The sequence below is a fragment of the Mobula birostris genome, chromosome 13, assembly GCF_030028105.1.
Source record: "Mobula birostris isolate sMobBir1 chromosome 13, sMobBir1.hap1, whole genome shotgun sequence".
Lineage (NCBI taxonomy): Eukaryota > Metazoa > Chordata > Chondrichthyes > Myliobatiformes > Myliobatidae > Mobula > Mobula birostris.
In genome coordinates this window covers 87,958,585-87,982,426 of record NC_092382.1, presented here as the reverse complement: position 1 = coordinate 87,982,426, position 23,842 = coordinate 87,958,585, and the positions used below count along the sequence as shown (strand labels likewise).

Here is a 23,842-nt window from a genome sequence, read left to right as displayed (position 1 = left end):
AGTAGTCTCTTAAATTTCACTAGTGTATCTGCCTCCACCACTGACTCAGGCAGTGCGTTCCACGCACCAATGTGGTACCCGCCCAAATGAGGTGGACGTGAATGAGAAATGAACGGGGAGCGAGAGACGGGGGGGAAAAAGAGGCGTGGGAGAAAGAGTGATGGAAGAGAGGGGGGAAGGAATAGTGGAGGGAGAGAGATGGGGGAGTTAAACAGCAATAGAAAATCGGGATGGAGACGGGGGAGATAACCGAGGGAAAGAGATTTGGTATCTCTCTTGGTCAGAGAGCCACCACAGGAATCGATAAGGGCCGTTCATTTTAACTGGAAATGGATGGAAATTTCAGGAATTCTACATCTTCCATATAACTTGCTTTGGGATCAATGATGTGTCTATCCATCTATCTAGCTGAGTGTATAATCTTTGGGGTTCGTTGCCCCCAAGGGTGTGAAGGCCGGTTGTCTGGGTATATTTGAGGGGGAGATAGATGATGATCTAAGGTGGCAGGGGGAATGGGCACAGGAGAATAGATCAGCCACAAACCTAAGACACAGCAGGAGAATTCCTCCTCATAAGAGGAATAGACAGAGTGGATAGCCAGCGCCTCTTCCCCAGGGCACCACTGCTCAATACAAGAGGACATGGCTTTAAGGTAAAGGGTGGGAAGTTCAAGGGGGATATTAGAGGAAGGTTTTTTACTCAGAGAGTGGTTGGTGTGTGGAATGCACTGCCTGAGTCAGTGGTGGAGGCAGATACACTAGTGAAGTTTGAGAGACTACTAGACAGGTATATGGAGGAATTTAAGGTGGGGGCTTATATGGGAGGCAGGGTTTGAGGGTCGGCACAACATTGTGGGCCGAAGGGCCTGTACTGTGCTGTACTATTCTATGTTCTATGTTCTATTTCTGTTCTGAATTGAGATCCCTCTATTCTGAAGGTGGTTACCCTGATCCTGGACTCTACACTGTAGGAATCATCCTCTCCACATCCACTCTGTGTCCTCTGGTCCAAGGCTCCCCCAATATTGGAATCATCCTCTCCACATCCATTCTTCCTCGGCTTTTCAGTATTCGAGAACCACACCCACCCACCCCGCCTCATTAATCTGAACTCCAGCGGGAACAGGCCCAGAGACATCAAATGCTCCTCGTGCTTTAACCCTGTCAGTCCCGAAATCATGCTCATGAACGTCCTCTGGACTCTCTTCAAATCCAACACATCTTTTCTGAGATAAGGGGATCCCATCACCAAACTCATAATCACCAAGTGTGGTCTAACCAATGCCATTTCAAGCCTTAGTATTATACCCTGCCTTCTAGTCCTCTCGAAATGAATGCTAACATCACTTTTACATAACTTTAAAGGTGAAAGACCAGAGTGGGGAGGGAAGAGGGAATTATTGGCACAAGGAAGCCATTGCCATTCTACCATTGGTGTCTCCTTCCAATCAACTTTGGTGAGCTCCTCTCTCGTGAATCTGCAGTTCATCTCACTCCACTAATCATGATGAATCTTTTTGTAGCTTTGCCTCTCAAACTGCAGAGTGAAATCTATCATATTGTGATTACTGACTCCTCAGCTTTCCCTTACCTTGAGCTTCCAAATCAAATTTGATTCATTGCACAACACCCAATCCAGATTTACATTTTCCATAACTGGAACAACCACAAGCTGTTCTAAAAAAGCCATCTCATTTGTATTCTCCAAATTCCCTCTCTTGAGAACAAGCACCAGCCTGATTTCCACAATCTCCCTCCACCCACCCAGCTCATGGACAGCTTGTCCCACGACAATCAGGGAGGAGACTACGCAGCATGCACACCAGGACTACCAAACTCTGAAACAGCTAATTTCCCCAAGCAATAAGGCTGATCAACAATTCCACCCACTAACACCCTTCCACACCGCTAAGCACAGCTCGTTTATCATTTCCTGTCAGTCATCTTATGGACAGATATCATGTGCTTTGTGTCACTTTATGGACATACAATCCATGTGCAGTGTATAAGCTGTGGATATATATTTTTATTATTGTGTTTTTTCTCGCCACACCAGAGCCGGAGTAATAATTATTTTGATCTCATTTATACTTGTTTGCTGGAACTGACATGAAGCAACCTTGAATCTTGAATAAACATTTCGGCAGGCTGCAATATCACATTTCTCTCTCTCTCACCATTAATGTAGCAGAGCAGAATCTGTGGACAGCAGTGTCCAGAAATCACGAGGGCCTGTTATTGTGGCAAATCAATAGACAATAGACAATAGGTGCAGGAATAGGCCATTTGGTCCTTCAAGCCAGCACCGCCATTCACTGTGATCATGGCTGATCATCCACAATCAGTATCCAGTTCCTGCCTTATCCACATAACCTTTGCTTCCGCTATCTTTAAGAGCTCTATCCATCTCTTTCTTGAAAGCATCCAGAGACTTGGTCTCCACTGCCTTCTGGGGCAGAGTACCACCAAGTGGCAGTGTTGTCCACAAAAGGGAGAGGTTTACAGCGATAAGGGGGGGGTGTAAGGGCTGGAAGTCAACTTTGCAAGTGGATGAAGTGCTAGACCTGCCTCAAACCACTCTCCTCACCATTAGTCAGGGTCCAAAATAGTCCTTCCGTGTGAAGCAACGCTTCAGCTTCATACCTGTTGCGGTCATCTACTGAAGTATAAAGTATAAAGTTTTCTGTTCTCCCAGTGTGGCCTCCTCTACATTAGCGAGACCCGATTTAGTCTCTGCGTTCTGCATCCGACCCGATGAGACTCTGCAGATGTTGCAGTTGCAGAGCAACATACACAAAGTGTTGAAGGAACTCAAAAAGGTCAGGCAGCATCTATGGCGGGGGGTAAGAATAGGAAATGGAAGGGGGGCGGAATAAGATGTCGGGCGGAGGAAAACAAGCTGGCAGATGACAGGTGAAGCCAGATAAGAGTGAAGGTGCGTGGGTGGGGAGGGGGAGACGAAGTGAGAAGGAGTGAGGTGGTAGGCGGAAAATACAAAGGGCTGAAAATAAGGAATCTGAGAGAAGACGAGAGCGGACCATGGGAGAAAAGGATGGAAAAGAGGCATCAGAGCGAGATGATCGGCAGTGGGCAAGAGAGGAGGTAAGAGGGGAGAGAGTGCTGTCATTGCGTTAGTCCAACAATGATCCAGCATGTTAGAATGGAAGAGTGGATTTGAAATGATTGGCCACCGGGAAATACATTTTATTGAGGATGGAACGAACGTGCTTGACGAGGAGGTTTTCCACTGAGGTACAGAAGGCCGCACTGGGAGCGCCGGATACAGTAGATGAACCTGGCAGACCCACAGGCGAAGTGTTGCTTACCTGGACGGACTGTTGGTAATCCTGAATGGTGCTGACAGAGGAGGTAAATAGGAATGTGTAGCACTTCCCTCGCTTTGCAAGGATACATTCCAGGAAATAGATTAGTTGGGGGAGATGAGTGTACAAGGAAATCCCTATGGAAAGCAGAGAGTTGGAGGGTAGCAAAAGATGTGTTTGATGGTTGGAGATAAGAGAAGTTGTGGAGGTGACTGGAACATGAAGTGAAGGAGGATTTTCAGGAAATAGAGCAACTGGGTGTGAGATCAGCATCAATGGTGGTGGAAGGGAAACTGCATTCTTTGAAGGAGGAGGACATCACTGACGATCTGGAAAGGAAAAATACACAACCTATCATGTCAACAAATGTGGCGGAGATGAAGGAACTGAGAAAAAGAAATAGCTTTTTTTTTACAGGAGGCAAAGTGGAAGGAGGTTCAGTCAAGATATCCATGGAAATCGGTAGGTTTATAAGCAAAAAGCGTGAGAGTGTTTTATGATCCATGCCGTCCGCCATGGGCAGTGTCTTTCTCGAGTCAGCTGTCACCTGAAAGCACCAGGGTGGAGGGTTTTCACAGATGATGAGTCCTGTCGGGGTCGGAGAGGTTTACAGAAACGGGGAGTGATGTAGGGGTTGGAAGGGCTTTCACAGATGGCGAGTGCTGTCGGGGTCGGAGATGTTTACAGAAGCGGAGAGTGATGTAGGGGTTGGAAGGGTTTTCGCAGATGGTGAGTGCTGTCGGGGTCGGAGAGGTTTACAGAAATGGGGAGTGGTGTAGGGGTTGGAAGGGTTTTCACAGATGGTGAGTGCTGTCGGGGTCGGAGATGTTTACAGAAACGGGGAGTGATGTAGGGGTTGGAAGGGTTTTCACAGATGGTGAGTGCTGTCGGGGTCGGGGATGTTTACAGAAACGGGGAGTGATGTAGGGGTTGGAAGGGTTTTCACAGATGGTGAGTGCTGTCGGGGTCGGGGATGTTTACAGAAACGGGGAGTGATGTAGGGGTTGGAAGGGTTTTCACAGATGGTGAGTGCTGTCGGGGTCGGGGATGTTTACAGAAACGGGGAGTGATGCAGTGGTTGGAAGGGTTTTCACAGATGGCGAGTGCTGTCAGGGTCGGAGAGGTTTACGGAAACAGGGATTGATGTCGGGGTTGGAAGGGTTTTCACAGATGGCGAGTGCTGTCGGGGTCGGAGATGTTTACAGAAGCGGGGGAGTGATGTAGGGGTTGGAAGAGTTTTCACAGATGGCGAGTGCTGTTGGGGTCGGAGATGTTTACAGAAGGAAGCGGGGAGTGATGTAGGGGTTGGAAGGGTTTTCACAGATGGTGAGTGCTGTCGGGGTCGGAGATGTTTACAGAAATGGGGAGTGATGTAGGGGTTGGAAGGGTTTTCACAGATGGCGAGTGCTGTCGGGTGTAGGGGTTGGAAGGGTTTTCACAGATGGCGAGTGCTGTCGGGGTCGGAGAGGTTTACAGAATCGAGGAGTGATGTAGGGGTTGGAAGGGTTTTCACAGATGACGAGTGCTGTCGGGGTCGGAGAGATTTACAGAAATGGGGAGTGATGTAGGGGTTGGAAGGGTTTTCACAGATGGTGAGGAGTGTTTGAGCATTTCTCTACCACTGTGGGAAGGTACTTTACTTGAAGTTCAAAAATGGCATTTTTGTCTGCAACGAAATGAAACCCATGTCGTATCGGAGTGTTTTGCTAATAATGTTCGTGCAACATTATGCTGAGGGAACCCGAGTACCTAACTGCAGACCCACAGTCCCTACACTGTATTTCATCTGCCACTTTTATTTCTTTTCCCAGAGTGTCTGACTATACAGTTCCCTACACTGTATTCCATCTACTATTTCTTTGCCCATTCCTCCAACCTGTCAAAGTCCTTTTGTAGCCTCTCTACTTCCTCGAAACCACCTGTCCCTCCACCTGCCTTGGTATCATTGACAAACGTTACAACAGAGCTATCAATTCTGCCATCTAACTCATTGCCATTGTAATATGAAAAGAATCGGTCCCAACACAGATCCCTGTGGAACACCACTAGTCACCGGCAGCCAACCAGAAAAGGTTCCCCTTATTACTATTCTTTGCCTCCTGCCAATCAGCCACTGCATTATCCATGCAAGAAACTTCCCTGTAATTTCCTGTCATAACTCGTTAAGCAGGCCGATGGGAGGAAGCTTGTCAAGGACCTTGTGAAAATCCAGTTCTGAAAGCACATCATCAACTGATTCTCCTTTGTCTATCTTACTTGTTACTTTTTCAATGAATTCAAAGAATTTCAACATACTTGTCAGACAAGAGATTCCCTTGAAGAAAAACAAGCTGAGAATGGCCAATTTTATCATGTGCCCCAGATACCCTGAAAACACATCCTCAACATCCGACTTCAATATCTTCCCAATCAGTGGGGTCAGACAAACTGGCCTAAAATTTCTGTTCTTCCACCTCTTTCCCTTCTTGAAGAGTGAAGTGATATTTCCAAATTTACAGACTTCCAGAACCAAACCAGAATCCATTGATTCTTGAAACATCATTACTAATCCCTCCACAATCTCTTCAGCCACCTCTTTCGGAACTCTGGGATGTACACCATCTGGTCCAGGTGACGTATTTACCTTCAGAGCTTTCTGTTTCTCAAGAACCATCTCCTGAGTAATGTAATTTTACACACTTCTGACCACTGACATCTGGACTTCCACTGCTAGTCTCTTCTATAGTGAAGACTGATGCAGAATACTTATTCAGTTCATCCGCCAGCTCCTTGTCCCCATTACTACCCCGCCAGCCTCATTTTCCAGTGGTCTGATATCCACTCTCACCTCTCCTTTATACTTTATGTATCAGAAGAAACATTTGGTATCCTCTTTAATATCACTGGCTAGCTTAACTTCGCATTCCATATTTCCCTTCTTAATTACTTTCTTAGTTACCTTTTGTTACTTTTTAAAAGCTTCCTATTTCCCTAACTTCCCACCATTGTTTGATCTGTTATATGCCCTCTTTTTGGCTTTAATGTTGGCTTTGCCTTCTCATCAGCTACAGTTGTATCATCTTGTCTTCAGAATACTTCCCATTTGGTACATATGGTTTATCCTGTGCTCCCAGAAATTCCAGCCATTCTGTCATCATCCCTGTCAGTGTTCTTTTCGAAACAATTTTGGCCAATTCTTCTCACTGTAATTCTCTTTATTCTATGGTTATACTGACACATCTCACTTTAGCTTCTCCTTCTCACATTTCAGGATGAACTCCAATATTTTACGATCACTTGCCCCTGTGGGTTCTTTCACCTTAAGTGTTCTAATTAATTCTGGTTCATTGCACAACACCAGATCGAGAATAGCTGATCCCCAGCTGGGATCAACCAGGAGCTGCTCTAAAAAGCCATCTTGAGGGCATCGTAGGAAATACCCCTCTTGGGATCCTGCACCTACCTGATTTTCCCAATATATCTGCATGACTATCTCTCATGACTATTGTAACATTGCTGTTTTGGCATGCATTTTCTTTCTCCTATTGTAATTTGTGGATAATATACCTACTACTGTTTGGGGATCTCCAGAAAACTCCCATCAGGGTCTTTTCACCATTGCTGTTCCTTACTTCTACCCACAATGACTCAACATCTTCCAACCGTATGTCACCTCTTTCTAATGATTTGATTTTATTTTTTCCCAACAGAGCCACACCACCCTCTTTCCCTGCCTGCGTGTCCTTTCAATAAACCAGTATCTGGGACACGAGATATTGCAGATGCTGGAAGTCTGGAGCAATACACACAAAGTGCTGGAGGAGCTCACCAAGTCAGGCAGCATCTATGGATGAGAAACAACGTTTTGGGCCAAGACCCTTCATCAGAACTCTTGACATCCAGCTATCTGGAATACCAAAAAACAACGAAAATAGAAAAATAGTGCAAAAAGGAAAACTTTTAACATTTACTTCAAGGCTTAAGAACATTTGCCACAAAACTCCATGGTATAGCAAATAAAACAGAGAAAATGGAAACCAACAGCACATTGCAGGTTCTTCGTCCCACAATGTTGTGCTGGCCACGTAACCTACTCGAGAAAATACCTAGAATTTTCCTACCACATTTCTCTTTATTTTTCTAAGCTCCACGTACCTACCTAAGAGTCTTTTAAAACAGCGGTCCCCAACCACCAGGCTGCAAAGCATGTGCTACCAGGCCGCGAGGAAACGATATGATTCGGCAACATGAGTCAACTGCACCCTTCCTCATTCCCTGTCATGGCCACTGTTGAGCCATTACGCATGTGAGGTCATTACCCGCACGTTATCCATGTCAGCGTGGGAAGGAGATCAACTCCTCGAGCTTGCAAATGACGGCGGGCTAAAAAGTACGTTTGATATAACACCTCTGCCGGCATTCTGGATCAAAGTCAAGGCTGAATATCCTGAGATAGCCACGAAAGCACTGAAAACGTTGCTTCCATTTCCAACATATCTCTGCAATGAATGCAACGAAAACTAAATTGCGGAATAGACTGGACATAAGGAACTCCCTTCGAGTATCGCTGTCTCCCATCACCCCTCGATGGTATCGTCTCGTTGCAGGGAAGCAAGCCCAGGGCTCCCACTGATTCAGCGATATAGGTGTGTTGCAATGATTTTATATGTTTCTTACAGGGAAAATATGTGCTGTGTGTTTAATATCCAAACATTACTTAAAATGTTATGATGCTAATGACTTATAAGTGACTTATATAACCATTTAACAATTACAGCATGGAATCGGCCCTTCTAGTCCGTGCCGAATGCTTAATCTCACCTAGTCCCACCGACCTGCACTCAGCCCATAACCCTCCATTCCTTTCCTGTCCATATAACTATCCAATTTTTCTTTAAATGATAATATCAAACCTGCCTCTACCACTTCTACTGGAAGTTCGTTCAACACTTACATCAAGCTCCCCGTCCTCCCCTGATAATTGACTTATCACCATATCATGCGAGGAAAACATGGACTGTGTGTTTAATATTAAATTCGTTGGATAAACCCTTCTAGAAACAAAATTGAGTGTATTAGCCACTTATCACCTATATTCCAGTCGTGATTAACAGCCCCCCCCGAACAGAATCGCCAAAAACGATTTGTAGAAAAAAATTGGCATGTACACACATGCGCACACAGGTGCCCACGCAAGGCTCCATGGTCATGGTAGTCTTTCTCGGGGTAAATACAACGTACTTGACTGCTACTCTTGTCCGTTGGCAACCCTACCCCCCTCCCCCCAGTCAGCCGGTCCACAAGCATATTGTCAATATTAAACCCGGTCCACAGTGCAAAAAGGTTTAGGGACCCCTGTTTTAAAAGACCATATTGTATACTCCTCTACCCCCTTATCCTGCAGTGCGTTCCATGCACCTACCATGCTCTTTGTGAAAAAATTACCTCTGACATCCCCTTTGTACCCATTTCCAAGCACCACAAAATTATGTCCCCATGTGTGAGCCATTTCAACTCTGGGAAAAATGCTCTGGTTGTCCATGTGATTAATGTCTTATCCACAGGATCAATGCCTACAACAAAGGCAATAAACACTTTCACTGTACCCATATTACCATATTCCTTAGGTAGATATCTTGGTCCCATTCCAATCTGGAAACCTTACAAAGAAAAATAAAAACTGAAATGACAGATTTAGAAAAGATTATTCACACTCAAACGCACTTAGATTAACACTACCGAGGACAGAAGGAGGAAGAGCTGTAACAGACATAAAAAAAATCACCCAACAGTCTTTTAAGATTTCTGAAGTATATATTTTCATACAAAATAAACAGGATTCAGCACAGGTATATGCAATTCTGATAAGAAATACAGACCAGAAAATTTCAATGAGAGGCCAACTCAGAAAAATGAATCATCACTATGGCAGAACACGTTAACCAGTGGAATGAGTATGACCCTCCATGGGAGACATCCCAATGATCTGAGCAGATGAGACGGTGACAAGGAAACATTGAGAGCCTGACTCAGAGTTGAAGACCTCTTCCTAGAAACAGGGGTTCCTTGGGGAAATACAGGACAAGGAGGTTAACATTTTAAAAAATCAAAAATACCTAAAAGACAAACAAACCAGGCAATAAATGCAGAAAATGCCAGGAGAAACCAGACGCAATCCAACACATTCTGGGATCCTGCAGCAGTTTAACTCAATCTGATTAATTACTCAGGTACAATCAAGTGGTAAATATCATTCACCAAAATCTTGCTTTAAAATACAAACTCATGAATGCCCTCCATCACTTCATAAAGGCACCATCAATTCAAGCCTGATTCAGTTTTAGAGTCAAAATCTTACAAATTCTATGACAAGACATTATTTCAGATAGGACAATCCATAATAACCATCCGGATATAATATTAGATAGATAGATAGATAGATATGCTTTATTAATCCCGAGGGAAATTTGGTTTCTTTACAGCCGCACCAACCAAGAATAGAGCGTAAATATAGCAATACAAAAAAACCCCAACAATCAAGCAACAAATGCAAAACTATGCCAGATGGAAAATAAGCCCAGGACCAGTCTATTGGCTCAGGGTGCCCACATTGGCTCCACGGGAGGAGCTGCACATTCGATGGCCACAGGCAGGAACGACCTCCCGTGCCACCAAGTGTTGTATCACAGTGGAATGTGGCCGAAGTCCAACAGTAAAAAGTTCAATATCCGGTCTGCAAACACGTTCCTCGATCGTAATATACCCCGGATTGCACCATCTGTTGTTAGCCAGATCAGTAAGCACCCCACTCCTTCACGCTTACCGCTCTCAGTGCACTTCTGGTCAGCCGGAACGGTATTACCCACTGAACTCCTCTTCTCCAAAGGTCTCTGTTGTCTCGACCCAGTCCATAAACAAGCAGGAACGGCTCCCTCAACAGATATAACCATCCCAATACACATGGTTCCTCGACCCATGGAAGACGTCACACAACAGGTATTGTTTGTGTCATCAGTCCAACAACCGAATTATTTTCTCAGTCAATCAGCTTCCAAATGTTGCTAGTCTGACATTCATTGCCATGCTTCGCTGCTGATTCCCTTCTCCTCATCATACGTTCTTACCCTGACGTTCCTCCAGATCCCAAACTCTGCCCCGTGCAGACCCGCCTCTGGTTTCTGACCCTGCTCTGTTGAACATCCAACTAATGGCTTCCCATTCTGCTTTCAGTCTTTAGAGGACAGTGGTGTTTTCTAACAACCCTTTAGAAGCAGGGGAAATGACCCATAATGTGGAAATGAGTAGTGATTAAGGAGGTTAACTATCAATGTCATTCTTCCTCAGCCCAGAGATTAGAGAGGCGAAGAACATCTCAGACAGAACTGCAGAAAACTCGACTTCTTCAGCCTGCAGAAAATTCAAGGAAAACCTTTTCACCCACAGAATGGTGACTGTTTGGAACCCATCAGCACAGGGAGAGAGAGAGGGGAACAACAGTGGAGGATTGAAAAGGACTGTTGTGGTACAGAATCACTGGCAGGGTCCAACCAGCCTGAGTTGATTCTCTACTGTACACTAGAAGTGTTATAAATTCATGAAGTACCGGAGACAGAGTTTAAAATAGAACTGATTTATTTGTCTCAGAGCCAGAATATTAAACTCCAGTCCCATTAAAGGCGAACATGCAGCAGAAGAAACCCCTTCCATGCCCAGTGACCAGGGTGCAGAACTGATTGCGGTGAGCACCAGCAATAATTACACAGTTCAGCACTGACAGTCACTCTCGAAATTGCATTTAGTACGGGGCTGGACAAATATCTAGCATGCAGCTTATTGAAACTTTCTCCCCAGTGTGAACCCGGTAGTGTGTCACAAGGTTAGATTACTGAGTAAATCACTTCCCACATTCACAGCAGGTGATCGGGCTCTCCCCAGTGTGAACTCAATGATGCACATTCAGTTGAGATGACTGAGAGAATCTCTTCCCAAAGTCTGAGCAGGTGAACGGCTTCTCTCCAGTGTGACCTCGTTGGTGTCTCTGTAGGGTGGATGACTGAGTGAATGTCTTCCCACAGTCTGGGCAGGTGAATGGCCTCTCCCCAGTGTGAACTTGTTGGTGTCTCAGTAGATGAGATGACCGAGCGAATCCCTTCCCACACTCTGAGCAGGTGAACGGCCTCTCCCCTGTGTGAACTGACTGGTGTGTCAGTAGGTGAAATGCCCGAGCGAATCCCTTCCCACACTCTGAGCAGGTGAATGGCCACTCCGCAGTGTGAACTGACTGGTGTGCCAATAGGGTGGATGAGCAAGTGAATCTCTTCCCACAGTCTGAGCAGGTGAACGGCCTCTCCCCAGTGTGAACTCGTTGGTGTCTCTGTAGGGTGGATGACTGAGTGAATGTCTTCCCACAGTCTGGGCAGGTGAATGGCCTCTCCCCAGTGTGAACTCGCTGGTGTGTCTGTAGGGTAGATGACTGATTGAATGTCTTCCCACAGACTGAGCAGGTGAAATCCCTCACTGCATTGTGAACTGACTGGTGACTTAGTAGGTGAGATGATTTGGTGAATCCCTTCCCACAGTCAGAGCAGGTGAATGGCCTCTCTCCAGTGTGAACTTTCTGATGTGCCTTCAGTTCAGATGAGCAAGTAAATCCCTTCCCACAGTCTGAGCAGGAGAATGGCCTCTCTCCAGTGTGAACTCGCTGATGTACCTGCAGTTTAGATGAGCAGGTGAATCCCTTCCCACAGTCCGAGCAGGTGAACGGCCGCTCCCCGGTGTGAACTCGCCGGTGAGCCATTAGGTCAGATGACCGAGTGAATCCTTCTCCACAAATTCAGCAGATGACCAGCCTCTGCCCAGTGTGAACTGACTGGTGTGTCCACAGGTGGGAAGACCAACTGAATCCCTTCTCATACACAGAACAGATGAATGGCCTTGTCCCAGTGTGAACTTGCTGATGCATCTTTAGTTGAGACGACTGAGTGAATCCCTCCCCACAGTCTGAACAGCAAGGATGGTCGATTGAATCCCTTGCTCCACTTTGTAAATATCTTGACAGAGACAGCAAAACTGGTGTGTTGTGTTTGAATTCCCATTGACAAATTCCTTGTCGTTTTTAACCTGTAAAATGATTTACAAAATCCGTCAATGGGTGTAGGACATTTCAGATGAGATCACTTGAGCTTCCAATGTGTGATCTGACATCACACTGTTACAGTGAGGTTCAACCCAAGTTGGAGAGAGAAATCATCTTCTAACTGGGCACAGTGCTGGTATCTGGAATGACCATCAAATTCTCTGATGCTCTTCCTGTCTCTATAAGAATGGAGCATTTTTGACATTTCTGGCTCAGTCTGACTCTCTCCATTGGTATTATTCCCTGTTCCCACTGAGCTGCATGGGTGCCTGGTCCCACAGTAACTGAAACACTCTCATGCAAATAGCTTTTGTTGACCTGCAGCTGGGATTTTCTTTTATGTACTGTTAATTTAAAGTGCCACAGTTTTAACGCCATGTAAGTATCTCCTACTCAGATGTATGGTTGGTCTGCACAGTTGTTAAAATGACTTAGTGTGAATTTTTGTATTATTTCAGGTTCTCGTCACAGTCACAGAAAATTACAACACAGAACCAGGCCCTTTGGGCCATCTAGTTTGTGTTGAACTATTTAACCTGTCTACTCCCGTTCCCCTACCATCTAGGTACCTATACAAACCTCTTAAATGTTGAAATTGAGCTTGCATGCACCACTTGTGCTGGCTGCTCATTCCACACCTGGATGACCATCTGTGTGAAGACGTTTCCCCTCTTGTTCCCCTTAACGTCTCACCTTTCACCCTTAACCCATGGCCTCTGGTTGTAGTCTCACACCATCTCAGTGGTAAAACCCAGCTTGCATTTACCCTATCTATACCCCTCATAATTGTGGTATACCTCCATCAAATCTCCCCTCAATCTTCTCCGTTCCAAGGAATAAAGCCCTGACCAGTTCAATCTCTCCTTATAAGCCAAGTCCTCCAGACCTGGCAACATCATTGTGAATTTACTCTGAACTCTTTCAAATTCTTTTCCATTTTTCCTGTATGTTGGTGACCAAAACTGCACCCAATACTTCAAATTAGGCCTCACCAATATCTTATACAAAGTCAACATAACATCCATCTCCTGTACTCAGTACTTTGGTTTATGAAGGCCAACGTGCCAAAATCTTTCTTTCCATCCTATCTAACTGTGACACCACTTTCAGTGAATTATAGACCTGTATTCCGAGATCCCTTTCTTCAACAACACTTCTCACTGCCCGACCCGTCTAGGTCCGACCAAAGTGCAACATATCACACTTGTCTGCATTAAATTCCATTTCCCATTTCTCAAACCATTTTTCCAGCTGGTCCAGATCGCGCTGCAAGCCATGATAGTCTTCTCACAGTCCGCTAAACCCTAGTCTTGGTTTCATCCTCAAATTTGCTGATCCAGCTAACCACACTATCATCCAGATTACTGATATAGATGACAAACAACAACAGATCCAGCACTGATCCCTGTGGCACACCACTAGTCACAGGCTTCCAGTCAGAGAGGCAACCATCTGCTACCACAATCTGGCTTCTCCCAAAGACAGTGTCTCATTCAATTTACTATCTCACCTTGAATGCTGAATGACTGAACCTTCTTGACCAACCTCCCATATGAGACTTCGTCAAGTGCCTTGCTAAAGTCCATGTAGACAACATCCACCGCCTTGCCTTCATTCACTTTCCTGATAACTTCCTCGAGAAACACAGTAAGATTGGTTAGACATAGCCTACCGTGCACAAAGCCATGCTGCCTATCATTAATCAGTCCACATCTATTCAAATACTTATACATTCAGTTCCTGCACATATGTTCCAATAACTTTCCCACTACTGATGTCAAGCTCACTAACGTAAAATTCCTTAGTTTATTTTTAGAGTCTTTCTTGAACAGCGGAGCAACATTGGCTGTCCTGCAATCCTCCAGTACCTCACCTGTCACTAAGGATGATTTATATATCTGTGCTTGGGCCCCAACAATTTCTGCACTTTTCTTCCACAGGGTCCCAGGGAACAACTTGTTAGGCCCTGGGGATTTATCCATGGTAATTTGCCTTAAGACAGCAAACACCTCCACCTCTGTAATCTGTACAGGGTCCATGAAGTTGATGCTGCTTTGCCTCACTTCTATAGACTGTGTCCATCTCCTGAGTAAATATAGATGCAAAAAAAATCTCCCCCATCGATTTGGTCTCCTCGTATGGGTTACCATTCTGATCTTCCAGAGGATTAATTTTGTCCCTTGCAATCTTTTTGCTCTTAACATATCTGCAGAATCCCTGAGGATTCTCCTTCACCTTGTCTGCTGGGGCAACCTCATGCCTTCTTTTATTTCTTTCATAAGTGTTCACTTGAATTTCCTGTATCTCATAAGTACCCCATTTGTTCCTATTTTCCTGTACCTGGTATGTGCCTCCTTTTTATTGATCTGGGAGGTGAAAGCCAAAGGAGTGATACAGCTGCATGGTGGGATGTGGGATGTGGGGGGTGGGGGGGGTGGTTAAACTAAAGTTGCAGGGTGAATGGGAGCCTGAATAACAGAACAGATAGTGGAGGGGTTGTGGAGACAGATGTTGTTCAGTCCTCAGACAAAGTCAGGAATGAAAGAGTTGAGCATGGTGCAGTGAATATGCTGAGCCCTGTATATTTCAATACAGGGAGCAGCGTAGGAAAGGCGGATGTGTTCAGGGCATGGATCAACACCTGGAATTATGACACTAGGATCTGGCAACTGTGGACTGGGACAGGCTGCTTTATGGCAAAGGTGTGCTTGGTAAATGGGAGGCCTTCAAAGCGACATTTTGAAAGTACAAAGTGGGTACGTGCTTGTCAGAAAAGATAGAAACTGTGGGGAACCTTGGTTTTCAAGAGATATTGAGACCCTGATGAAGCACAAAATGGAGTTGCATGAAACGGATAGGCAGGCAGGTTCTTATGGAGTACAACAAATGCAAGAGAACAAATAAGAAATAAATCAGGTTGGCAAAAAGAAGGCATGAGGTTGCCCTCACAGAAAAGATGAAGGATAATCCTAAGGGATTCTAGAGATAGATTAAGAGCAAAAGTATTGCAAGGGACAAAGTTGGTCCTCTGGAAGCCCAGAGTGGTAATCCATGTTTGGAACCAAAGCAGACGGGGATGATCATCTCTATTTACTCAGGAGATGGACACGGAGTCTATCGAAGTGTGGGAAAGTGGCATTAACATCGTGGACCCTGTACAGATTGAAGAAGAGGAGATGTTTGCTATCCTGAGGCAGATTAGGGTGGATAAATCTCCAGGGCATGACAAGGTGCTCCCTCGGACCCGACGGGAAGCAAGTGCAGAAATTGTCAGGGCCCTAGCAGAGATAATTAAACTATCCTTAGTGGGAGTTATCAGAGGATTGTAGGACAGCCAAAGTTAATTCGCTATTCAACATTGAACATAGAAATCTATAGCATATTCCGGGCCATTCAGCCCACAATGTTGTGCCGACCATGTAACTTACTCTAGAAACTGCCTAGAATTTCCCTAGCACACAGACCTCTATTTTCCTAGCTGCATGTACCTATCTAAGGGGCTGTTGAAAGACCCTATTGTACTTTATCTGCCTCGACCACCGCTGCTAGCAGTGTATTCCACTCACCCACCACTCTCTGTGTATAAAAACTTACCCCTGACATCCCCTCGGTATCTATTTCCAAGCTCCTTAAAGCTATGCCTATGTGTTAGCTATTTCAGCCCTGGGCAAAGCCGATGGCTATCCACACGATCAATGCCCTCATCATCTTATACATCTAAAAAAGCCTCCGAGCATAAACAAGGAAATTATACATTGCTCTGAGGATTCGTTAGAAGTACACACAATTATGATGGTATAGATAGGGTAAATGTAAGCAAGCTTTTTCCACTGAGGTTGGGTGGGAGGAGAACCAGAGGTCGGTAAGTGGCTTCCCCATTTAATGAAAATTTAAAGGGAAAATGTGGAAAAACTCTTCACTGAAATGGTTGTGAGAGTGTGGAATGAGATGCCAGCACAAGTGGTTCATGCCAGCTCGATTTCACCATTTCAGATAAGTTTGGATAGGTACCTGGATGGTAGGGGTATGGAAGGCTGTGGTCCCAGTGCAGGACATTGCATTAGAGAGTTTTAATATTTTCAGCATTGTCTCGATGGGTCAAATGGCCTGTTTCACAGAACTTCTCCATGTCCCTATGACAGAGGAGCTGGCCTTGATTGGAAGGGTAGACTGGTAGGAATGACGATGAAGCAGCAATGGTTGCAGATTCTGGGAGCAATTCGGAAGCTGAGTGATAGATACATCCCAAAGAAGTGGAAGCATTGGAAAGGCAGGAGGACACAACCGTGGCTGAAATGAGAAGCCAAAGTGAACATAAAAGCCAAAGAGAGGGCAAATAAAACTGTTGGATGGTTTTTAAAACCAACAGAAGCCAACTTCAAAACAAAAATCAGATATGCTCAGGGCATTGAATTATGATTTGTAGTCATTAATGAGTGTTGGTTGCACCAAACAGTCTGAGGCATTTACAGGAACAAAATATCCGGGGCCTCGATATCTCTTGAAAACCAAGGTTCCCTGCACCAGTTACCTTTCAACTTTTAATTTGACAGGCACATACAAACGCTACACATTCAAAATTTCACTTCTGAAGGCCTCCCATTTACCAGGTACTCCTTTGCCAGAAAACAGCCTGTCCCAAACCACACTTCTCAGATCCTTTCTGATACCATCAAAATTGACCTTTCTCCAATTTAGAATCTCAACCCGTGGTCCAGGACTCTCTTTTTCCATATTTACTTTGAATCTCACGGCATTATGATCACTAATTTCTGTCTCCAGCCCTGGATCATTTCCTAACAGCTTATTGCACACTTCTACGTTGGGTATTCTACGTACTGATTATGGGCAAATTTGACAAACTCTACCCCATCTAGTCCTTTTACAGTATGGGAGTCCCAGTCAATATATGGAAAGTTATAATCACTTACTGAATCAACTTTTGTTTCTTGGCATGGTCTGCGATCTCTCTACAAATTTGTTCCTCTAAATCCCTCAGACTGTTGGGTGCAACCAAGTTCTAATAATGGCTACAATATCATGATTTCATGCCCTGACCTCATCTTGCTTTCCTATGGTTTCTGCTCTTTTGTATGCCCTCTCTTTGGCTTTTATATTCGCTTTGGCTTTTCATTTCAGCCACGGTTGTGTCCTCCTGCCTTTCCAATGCTTCCACTTCTTTGGGATGTATTGATCACTCAGCTCCCGAATTGCTCCCAGAAACTCCAGCCATTGCTGCTCCGTCGTCACTCCTACCAGTTTCCCCTTGCACTCAAGTTCGGCCAGCTTCAGGTTTCTCCAACACAGTTTTTCAGTCTATGTTCCGTGCCTATTCTGGTATCTGTCCCCCACTTTTCCTTCGCTACATCGACGACTGCATTGGCGCTGCTTCCTGCACGCATGCTGAGCTCACTGACTTCATTAACTTTGCCTCCAACTTTCACCCTGCCCTTAAGTTTACCTGGTCCATTTCCGACACCTCCCTCCCCTTTCTAGATCTTTCTGTCTCTATCTCTGGAGATAGCTTATCCACTGATGTCTACTATAAGCCTACTGACTCTCACAGCTATCTGGACTATTCCTCTTCTCACCCTGTCTCTTGCATCTACTATAAGCCTACTGACTCTCACAGCTATCTGGACCATTCCTCTTCTCACCCTGTCTCTTGCAAAAACGCCCTCCCCTTCTCGCAATTCCTCCGTCTCTGCCGCATCTGCTCTCAGGATGATGCTTTTCATTCTAGGACGAGGGAGATGTCTTCCTTTTTTAAAGAAAGAGGCTTCCGTTCCTCCACTATCAACTCTGCTCTCAAATGCATCTCCCCCATTTCACGTACATCTGCTCTCACTCCATCCTCCCGCCACCCCACTAGGAATAGGGTTCCCCTGGTCCTCACCTACCACCCCACCAGCCTCCGGGTCCAACATATTATTCTCTGTAACTTCCGCCACCTCCAACGGGATCACACCACTAAACACATCTTTCCCTCCCCCCCCAAACCTGCTTTCCGCAAGGATCACTCCTTTGTCCATTCATCCCCCCACCATCCCTCCCCACTGATCTCCCTCCTGGCACTTATCCTTGTAAGTGGAACAAGTGCTACACATGCCCTTACACTTCCTCCCTCACTACCATTCAGGGCCCCAGACAGTTCCTCCAGGTGAGGCGACACTTCACCTGTGAGTCGGCTGGGGTGATATACTGCGTCCAGTGCTCCCAATGTGGCCTTCTATATATTGCCGAGACCCGACGCAGACTGGGAGACCGCTTTGCTGAACATCTACACTCTGTCCGCCAGAGAATGCAGGATCTCCCAGTGGCCACACATTTTAATTCCACATCCCATTCCCATTCTGACATGTCTATTCACGGCCTCCTCTACTGTAAAGATGAAGCCACACTCAGGTTGCATTATATTCCGTCTGGGTAGCCTCCAACGTGATGGCATGAACATTGACTTCTCAAACTTCCGCTAATGCCCCACCTCCTCCTCATACCCCATCCCTTATTTACTTATATACACACATTCTGTTTCTCTCTCTCTATTTTCTCCCTCTGTCCCTCTCACTATACTCCTTGCCCATCCTCTGGGTTTTCCCCCCTTCCCCCTTTCTTTCTTCCTGGGCCTCCTGTCCCATGATCTTCTCATATCCCTTTACCAATCACCTGTCCAGCTCTTGGCTCCATCCCTCCCCCTCCTGTCTTCTCCTATCATTTTGGATCTCCCCCTCCCCCTCTCAAATCTCTTACTAGCTCTTCCTTCAGTTAGTCCTGACGAAGGGTCTCGGCCTGAAACGTCGACTGTACCTCTTCCTACAGATGCTGCCTGGCCTGCTGTGTTCACCAACAACTTTGATGTGTGTTGCCACAGTTTTTCAGTCTTGGTTTGTCATGTGTTTTCTGTGATATCATTCTGGAAAAACATTGTATGATTTCTTAATGCATGCATTACTAAATGACAATGAAAGAGGACTGCGTGTCCTCATAATCTAATCTAATCTAATCTAATGCTTCCTGCATTGTGATATACACAGCTCAGCACACTCATCGCACCATGCTCAACCTTTTGATTGCTGACTTTGTCTGAACAACATGTCTGGGTGTCAAGAAAGCAACCTCTCCCTCAATGTCACAAAAATAAAGGAACTGATTGTGCACTACAGAAGGAATGGAGACGGGCTAACCCCTATTGACATCAATGGATCTGGGGTTGAGAGGGTGAACAGCTTTAAGTTTCTCCACATAAACATCACTGAGGATCCCATGTGGTCTGTACATACCAGCTGTGTGGTATGTGGCTTTGCGCCTCTTTCACCTCAGATGCTTGAAGAAGTTTGGTATGGATCTCAAATCCTCAGAACTTTCTACTGGGGCACAATTGAGAGCATCCTGACCGGCTGCATCACTGCCTGGTATGGGAACTGTACTTCCCTCAATCGCAGGACTCTGCAGAGAGTGGTACGGATAGCCCATCGTATCTGTAGATGTGAACTTTCCACTATTCAAGACATTTACAGAGACAGGTGCATAAAAAGGCCCGAAGGATCATTGGGGACCTGAGTCACCGCAACCACAAACTGTTGCAGCTGCTACCATCTGGGAAGTGGTACCACAGCATGAAAGCCAGGCCCAACAGGCTCCTGGACAGCTCCTTCCACCAGGTCATCAGACTGATTAATTCATACTGATGCGATTGTATTTCTATGTTATAACTGTCCTATGTACAAACTATATATTATAAATTACTATAAATTACACATTGCACATTTAGATGGAAAAGTAATGTAAAGATTTCTACTCCTCATGTATATTAAGGATACGATTCATTTCAATTCACCCTCTCCACTATCTGTTCTGGCATTCTGACTCTAATCCCCCCTGCAACATTAGTTTAACCCCACCTGCCACCACACACTAGTACTACTAGCAAGCCTTACCACTAGGATATTAGGCCTCTGCTAGTTTTAATTCCCTAACTAACAAATCCCCTATCAGCCCTTTGACATTCCTCTGCTAGGTAATCACCCACAACAGTTTCTAAAGTGGTCTACCTGTTGTGTAGGATGGCCACAAGAGTACTCTGCGATGGCTATTTAACCTCAATCCCCTTCCTGACTCTCACCCAGTTTCCTGTGTCCTGCACCTTGGGTGCAACTCACCTCTCTTCATGACATATCTATCACTCCCTTCGACTCCCAGGTGATCTGGAATTCATCCATTTCCAGCTCCAACTCCCTAACGTGCAAAGTTACAAGCTGCAGCTGGATGCACATCTTGTAGGTGAGCGTATCAGGGACACTGGAGTCTCCCCACCAATGTCCCGTCTAATTTATAATGACTGGAGTGCCAAAAAATCTTGTCTGTGCAATTTTTACCCATTGACAACAACAACTGCACACTGAACTTTAAATAGAGCGGTATTTATTTTAACAGCTAGCAAATCACTGTTAATAAGAACTTTGATCTCCTCTGGGTTTGATCAAGTTCATCTGCTCTATCACACAACCTGTATAGCAGGCCTGTAGAGTGCTATGAAGGATTTTCTTGCCGGAGCCTTTGCACACCGTCCATATCTGATTTGCTTGCTAAATGACGCTTTAAAAAGTCAGATTTCCAAATATCACTCCACTTCCTCCCACTTGCAAGTTCTCCAGCAACTTTTGCATTGCCACAATACACACAGGTAATACCAGTTTCTGTATTGTACATAAATATTTCCCCTGAACCCTTCCCCAGGGGACTGACGGCCAATGAATATGAAGGGAAGGGCAGCAGTCTGTCTCACTGGAGTCTGGAACATTTGTGATGTGAAAGCTACTTGTTACCAAAGATAAAGTTATTTGATATCATTATGTACCCAGAGAGAATGGGTCAAAACATGTTCCCACGGGTAGAAAGGTCCAGAACAAGAGGAGGTAGAACAAGCAACACACACAAAATGCTGGAGGAACTCAGCGGGCCAGGCAGCATCTATGGAAAAGAGTACAAATGCTGAGTTCCTCCAGCAATTTCTGTGTGTTGCTTGGATTTCCAGCATCTGCAGATTTTCTCTTGTTTGTGATTGGAGGTAGAACAAAGATGATTTTCTCAACAGCTGATGTAAAAGATTTTGTTCCCTTTCTCCAAGTTTCCAATCCTTGCACTTAGACAGCTGGAGCTCAGCTCTGTCTGAGAGATCCATCGGTTCCCATTCCCTCACCAGCCGGAAGCTCCCCGGGACCCGTGTACCCGTGGGGCTGAGAGAGAGGGAAGAGAGCAGGACTGTCCCGGGATTACGGGCCACGGTGTCCGGAGCTGACAGCAATTCTCCCGAATTCGGTGTTGAAAACCCCCACCCGCACGGGGAATATCTCTTACCTGGAGCCGCTTCCCGAGGCCTGTTGAATACTACACGCATGCGCGATATTCGGGAACAGCTGCAACCCTGACGCCTGCGCATTCGATCGGTGCTTCAGCGACAGCGAGGATTGTAGCGCAGAGCTTTCTGAATAATCACGGTGCCATTGAAAGTTCCTGCAAGCACCGGTTCCATGTCCATACGTCAGGTTTTTTTTTGTGTAGAAAACTCAGCAGCTCTTTTAACGCAGAAAGCAGCTCCCATAATCAATGCACTTAATATTAGCAAACTTTCCGCGTGTCTAATGCCAAAGTAGAACCTTCTCACAAATGCAGGCATAAAACACAAGAGATTCTGCTGTTGCTGGATATGTAAACAAATACACACAAAATGCTGGAAGAACTCTGCAGTTCAGGCAGCAACTAAGCAGAGGAGTACACATGCTGAAGGGGCTCGGCCTAAACATTGTCTATTTATTCCTCTCCACATTTGCGGCTTGATCTTTTGATTTCCTCCAGTATTTTGCAGAAGTTAACCACCTTTTTTTTCAATCAAACAGTTTCAAAATGTTCCTGATCTTTCATTTGTTGACACATCCTGCTGGTCTGATTCCTCTTCCTCCTCCTCCTTCTAAACTCTAGTGCCCATCTCTTTCTGGAGCCCCAAAGCCCTGATTCAAGCTGGTAGCTCTTTGGTTTCTGACTCCACACCACTGAAGGTTCACTCGCTCGTTTGCTGTCAGACATTAGAGGCGCATTGCAGCTGTCTGAGGTACAGTCGTTTGAAATGAGTGAAAATGACAGAAAACGTTGAAAAGAGCAGGGAAGAAGGAGTTTGACCACCTTAGACCAGAGCCCTGAAGAACGTTCAAAGCAGAGTGAGCTCATCGTCTTATTCAGCCTGGAGAAAATCATGCAGGTGTATAAGATGATGAGAGGCATTGGTCGTGTGGATAGCCAGAGGTTTTTTCCCAAGGCTGAAACGGCTACCACGAGGGGGAATAGGTTTAAGCTGCTTGGCAATAGGTGCAGTGGAGATGTCAGAGCTAAGTGTTTTAAACAAAGTGTGGTGTGTGTGTGTGTGTGGAATGCACTGCCAGTGACGGTGGTAGAGGTGGATACAATAGGGTCTTTTAAGAGATTCTTAGATAGGTAAATGGAGCTTAGGAAAATAGAGGACTATGCGGTAGGGTAATTCTAGGCAGTTTCCAGAGTAAATTACATGGTCGGCACAACATTGTGGGCCAAAGGGTCTGTAATGAGCTGTAGGTTTCTATCATTCTATGAAATTCAAGGGAAATCTCCTTTCCCAGGGAGTGGTGACTAGTTGCAACCTGTCATCACAGGGACAGTGAGAGGGGAACGGCAGGGACCAGAAACATTGGCAGGGACCAGATGGGCCAGGTGGCCTCCACAGTATACATTGTGAGTGTGGTAGAGACAGGAAGTACCTGAGACACGGGATTTGATACAGAACTGATTTATCTTTCACAGATCCACAATATTAAACACCAGTCTAGTTTAAGGCTAACATCAGCAGAACGGACTCCCCCAATGCTCAGTGACCAGGGTTCAGTCCTGGGTGCGATGAGCAGCCACAAGAACTGCAGAATCTGACAGTAACAGTCCCTCATGAACCTGCAGCTGCCTTCAGTCACCAGATCTGTACATTGTAACAGTGCATTGAGCTGATATACAACAAAACAATAACTGTAACAAAGCATTATGGCTGCAGAGAAAGTGCAGTGCAGATAGACATATGGTGCAGGGTCACGTCGAGTTACATTGGGAGGTGGAGTCCATTTTATCGTACTGGAGACCATTCATTTGGCTTATAACCGCAGACAGGAAGCTGTCCTTGAGCCTGGTGGTACGCGCTTTAAGGCTTTTGTATCTCTTGCCCGATGGGGGAGCGGGTTTGCAGCAAGAATGTCCGGGTTGTGAGGGTCTTTGAATATATGGCCTGCTTTTCCGAAGCAGGGGAAGTGTAGGAAGAGTCCATGGAGGGGAGGCTTGTTTCTCTGATGTTCTCTGCTCTCTAAAGTTCTCTGCAGTTCCTTGCAGTCACG

General features: G+C 45.5%; 1 protein-coding gene and 1 long non-coding RNA gene across 2 annotated transcripts in view; both read right to left on the bottom strand.

Moving 5' to 3' along the window:
- Window positions 1-9,110: 9,110 nt before the first annotated feature.
- The window catches only part of LOC140207118 (uncharacterized), an 18,892-nt gene continuing 4,160 nt past the window's right edge, over window positions 9,111-23,842 (bottom strand). The window contains exon 3 of the long non-coding RNA XR_011888498.1: window positions 9,111-9,366. This is a non-coding gene — a long non-coding RNA (uncharacterized lncRNA). The remainder of the gene's footprint in view (window positions 9,367-23,842) is intronic.
- On the bottom strand, window positions 9,362-21,854 carry LOC140207114 (uncharacterized). The gene is made up of 2 exons (XM_072275447.1): window positions 21,795-21,854; window positions 9,362-12,421 (listed from the first exon to the last, which is right to left on the bottom strand). The coding sequence occupies exon 2, from the start codon at window positions 12,096-12,098 to the stop codon at window positions 11,244-11,246; it is 855 nt and encodes a 284-aa protein (XP_072131548.1). The 5' UTR covers window positions 12,099-12,421; window positions 21,795-21,854; the 3' UTR covers window positions 9,362-11,243.

What these genes read in the sequence shown, in the direction of transcription:
- LOC140207114 (XM_072275447.1), bottom strand. Translation starts at nt 12,098, where the DNA reads ATGGCTCACCGGCGAGTTCACACCGGGGAGCGGCCGTTCACCTGCTCG.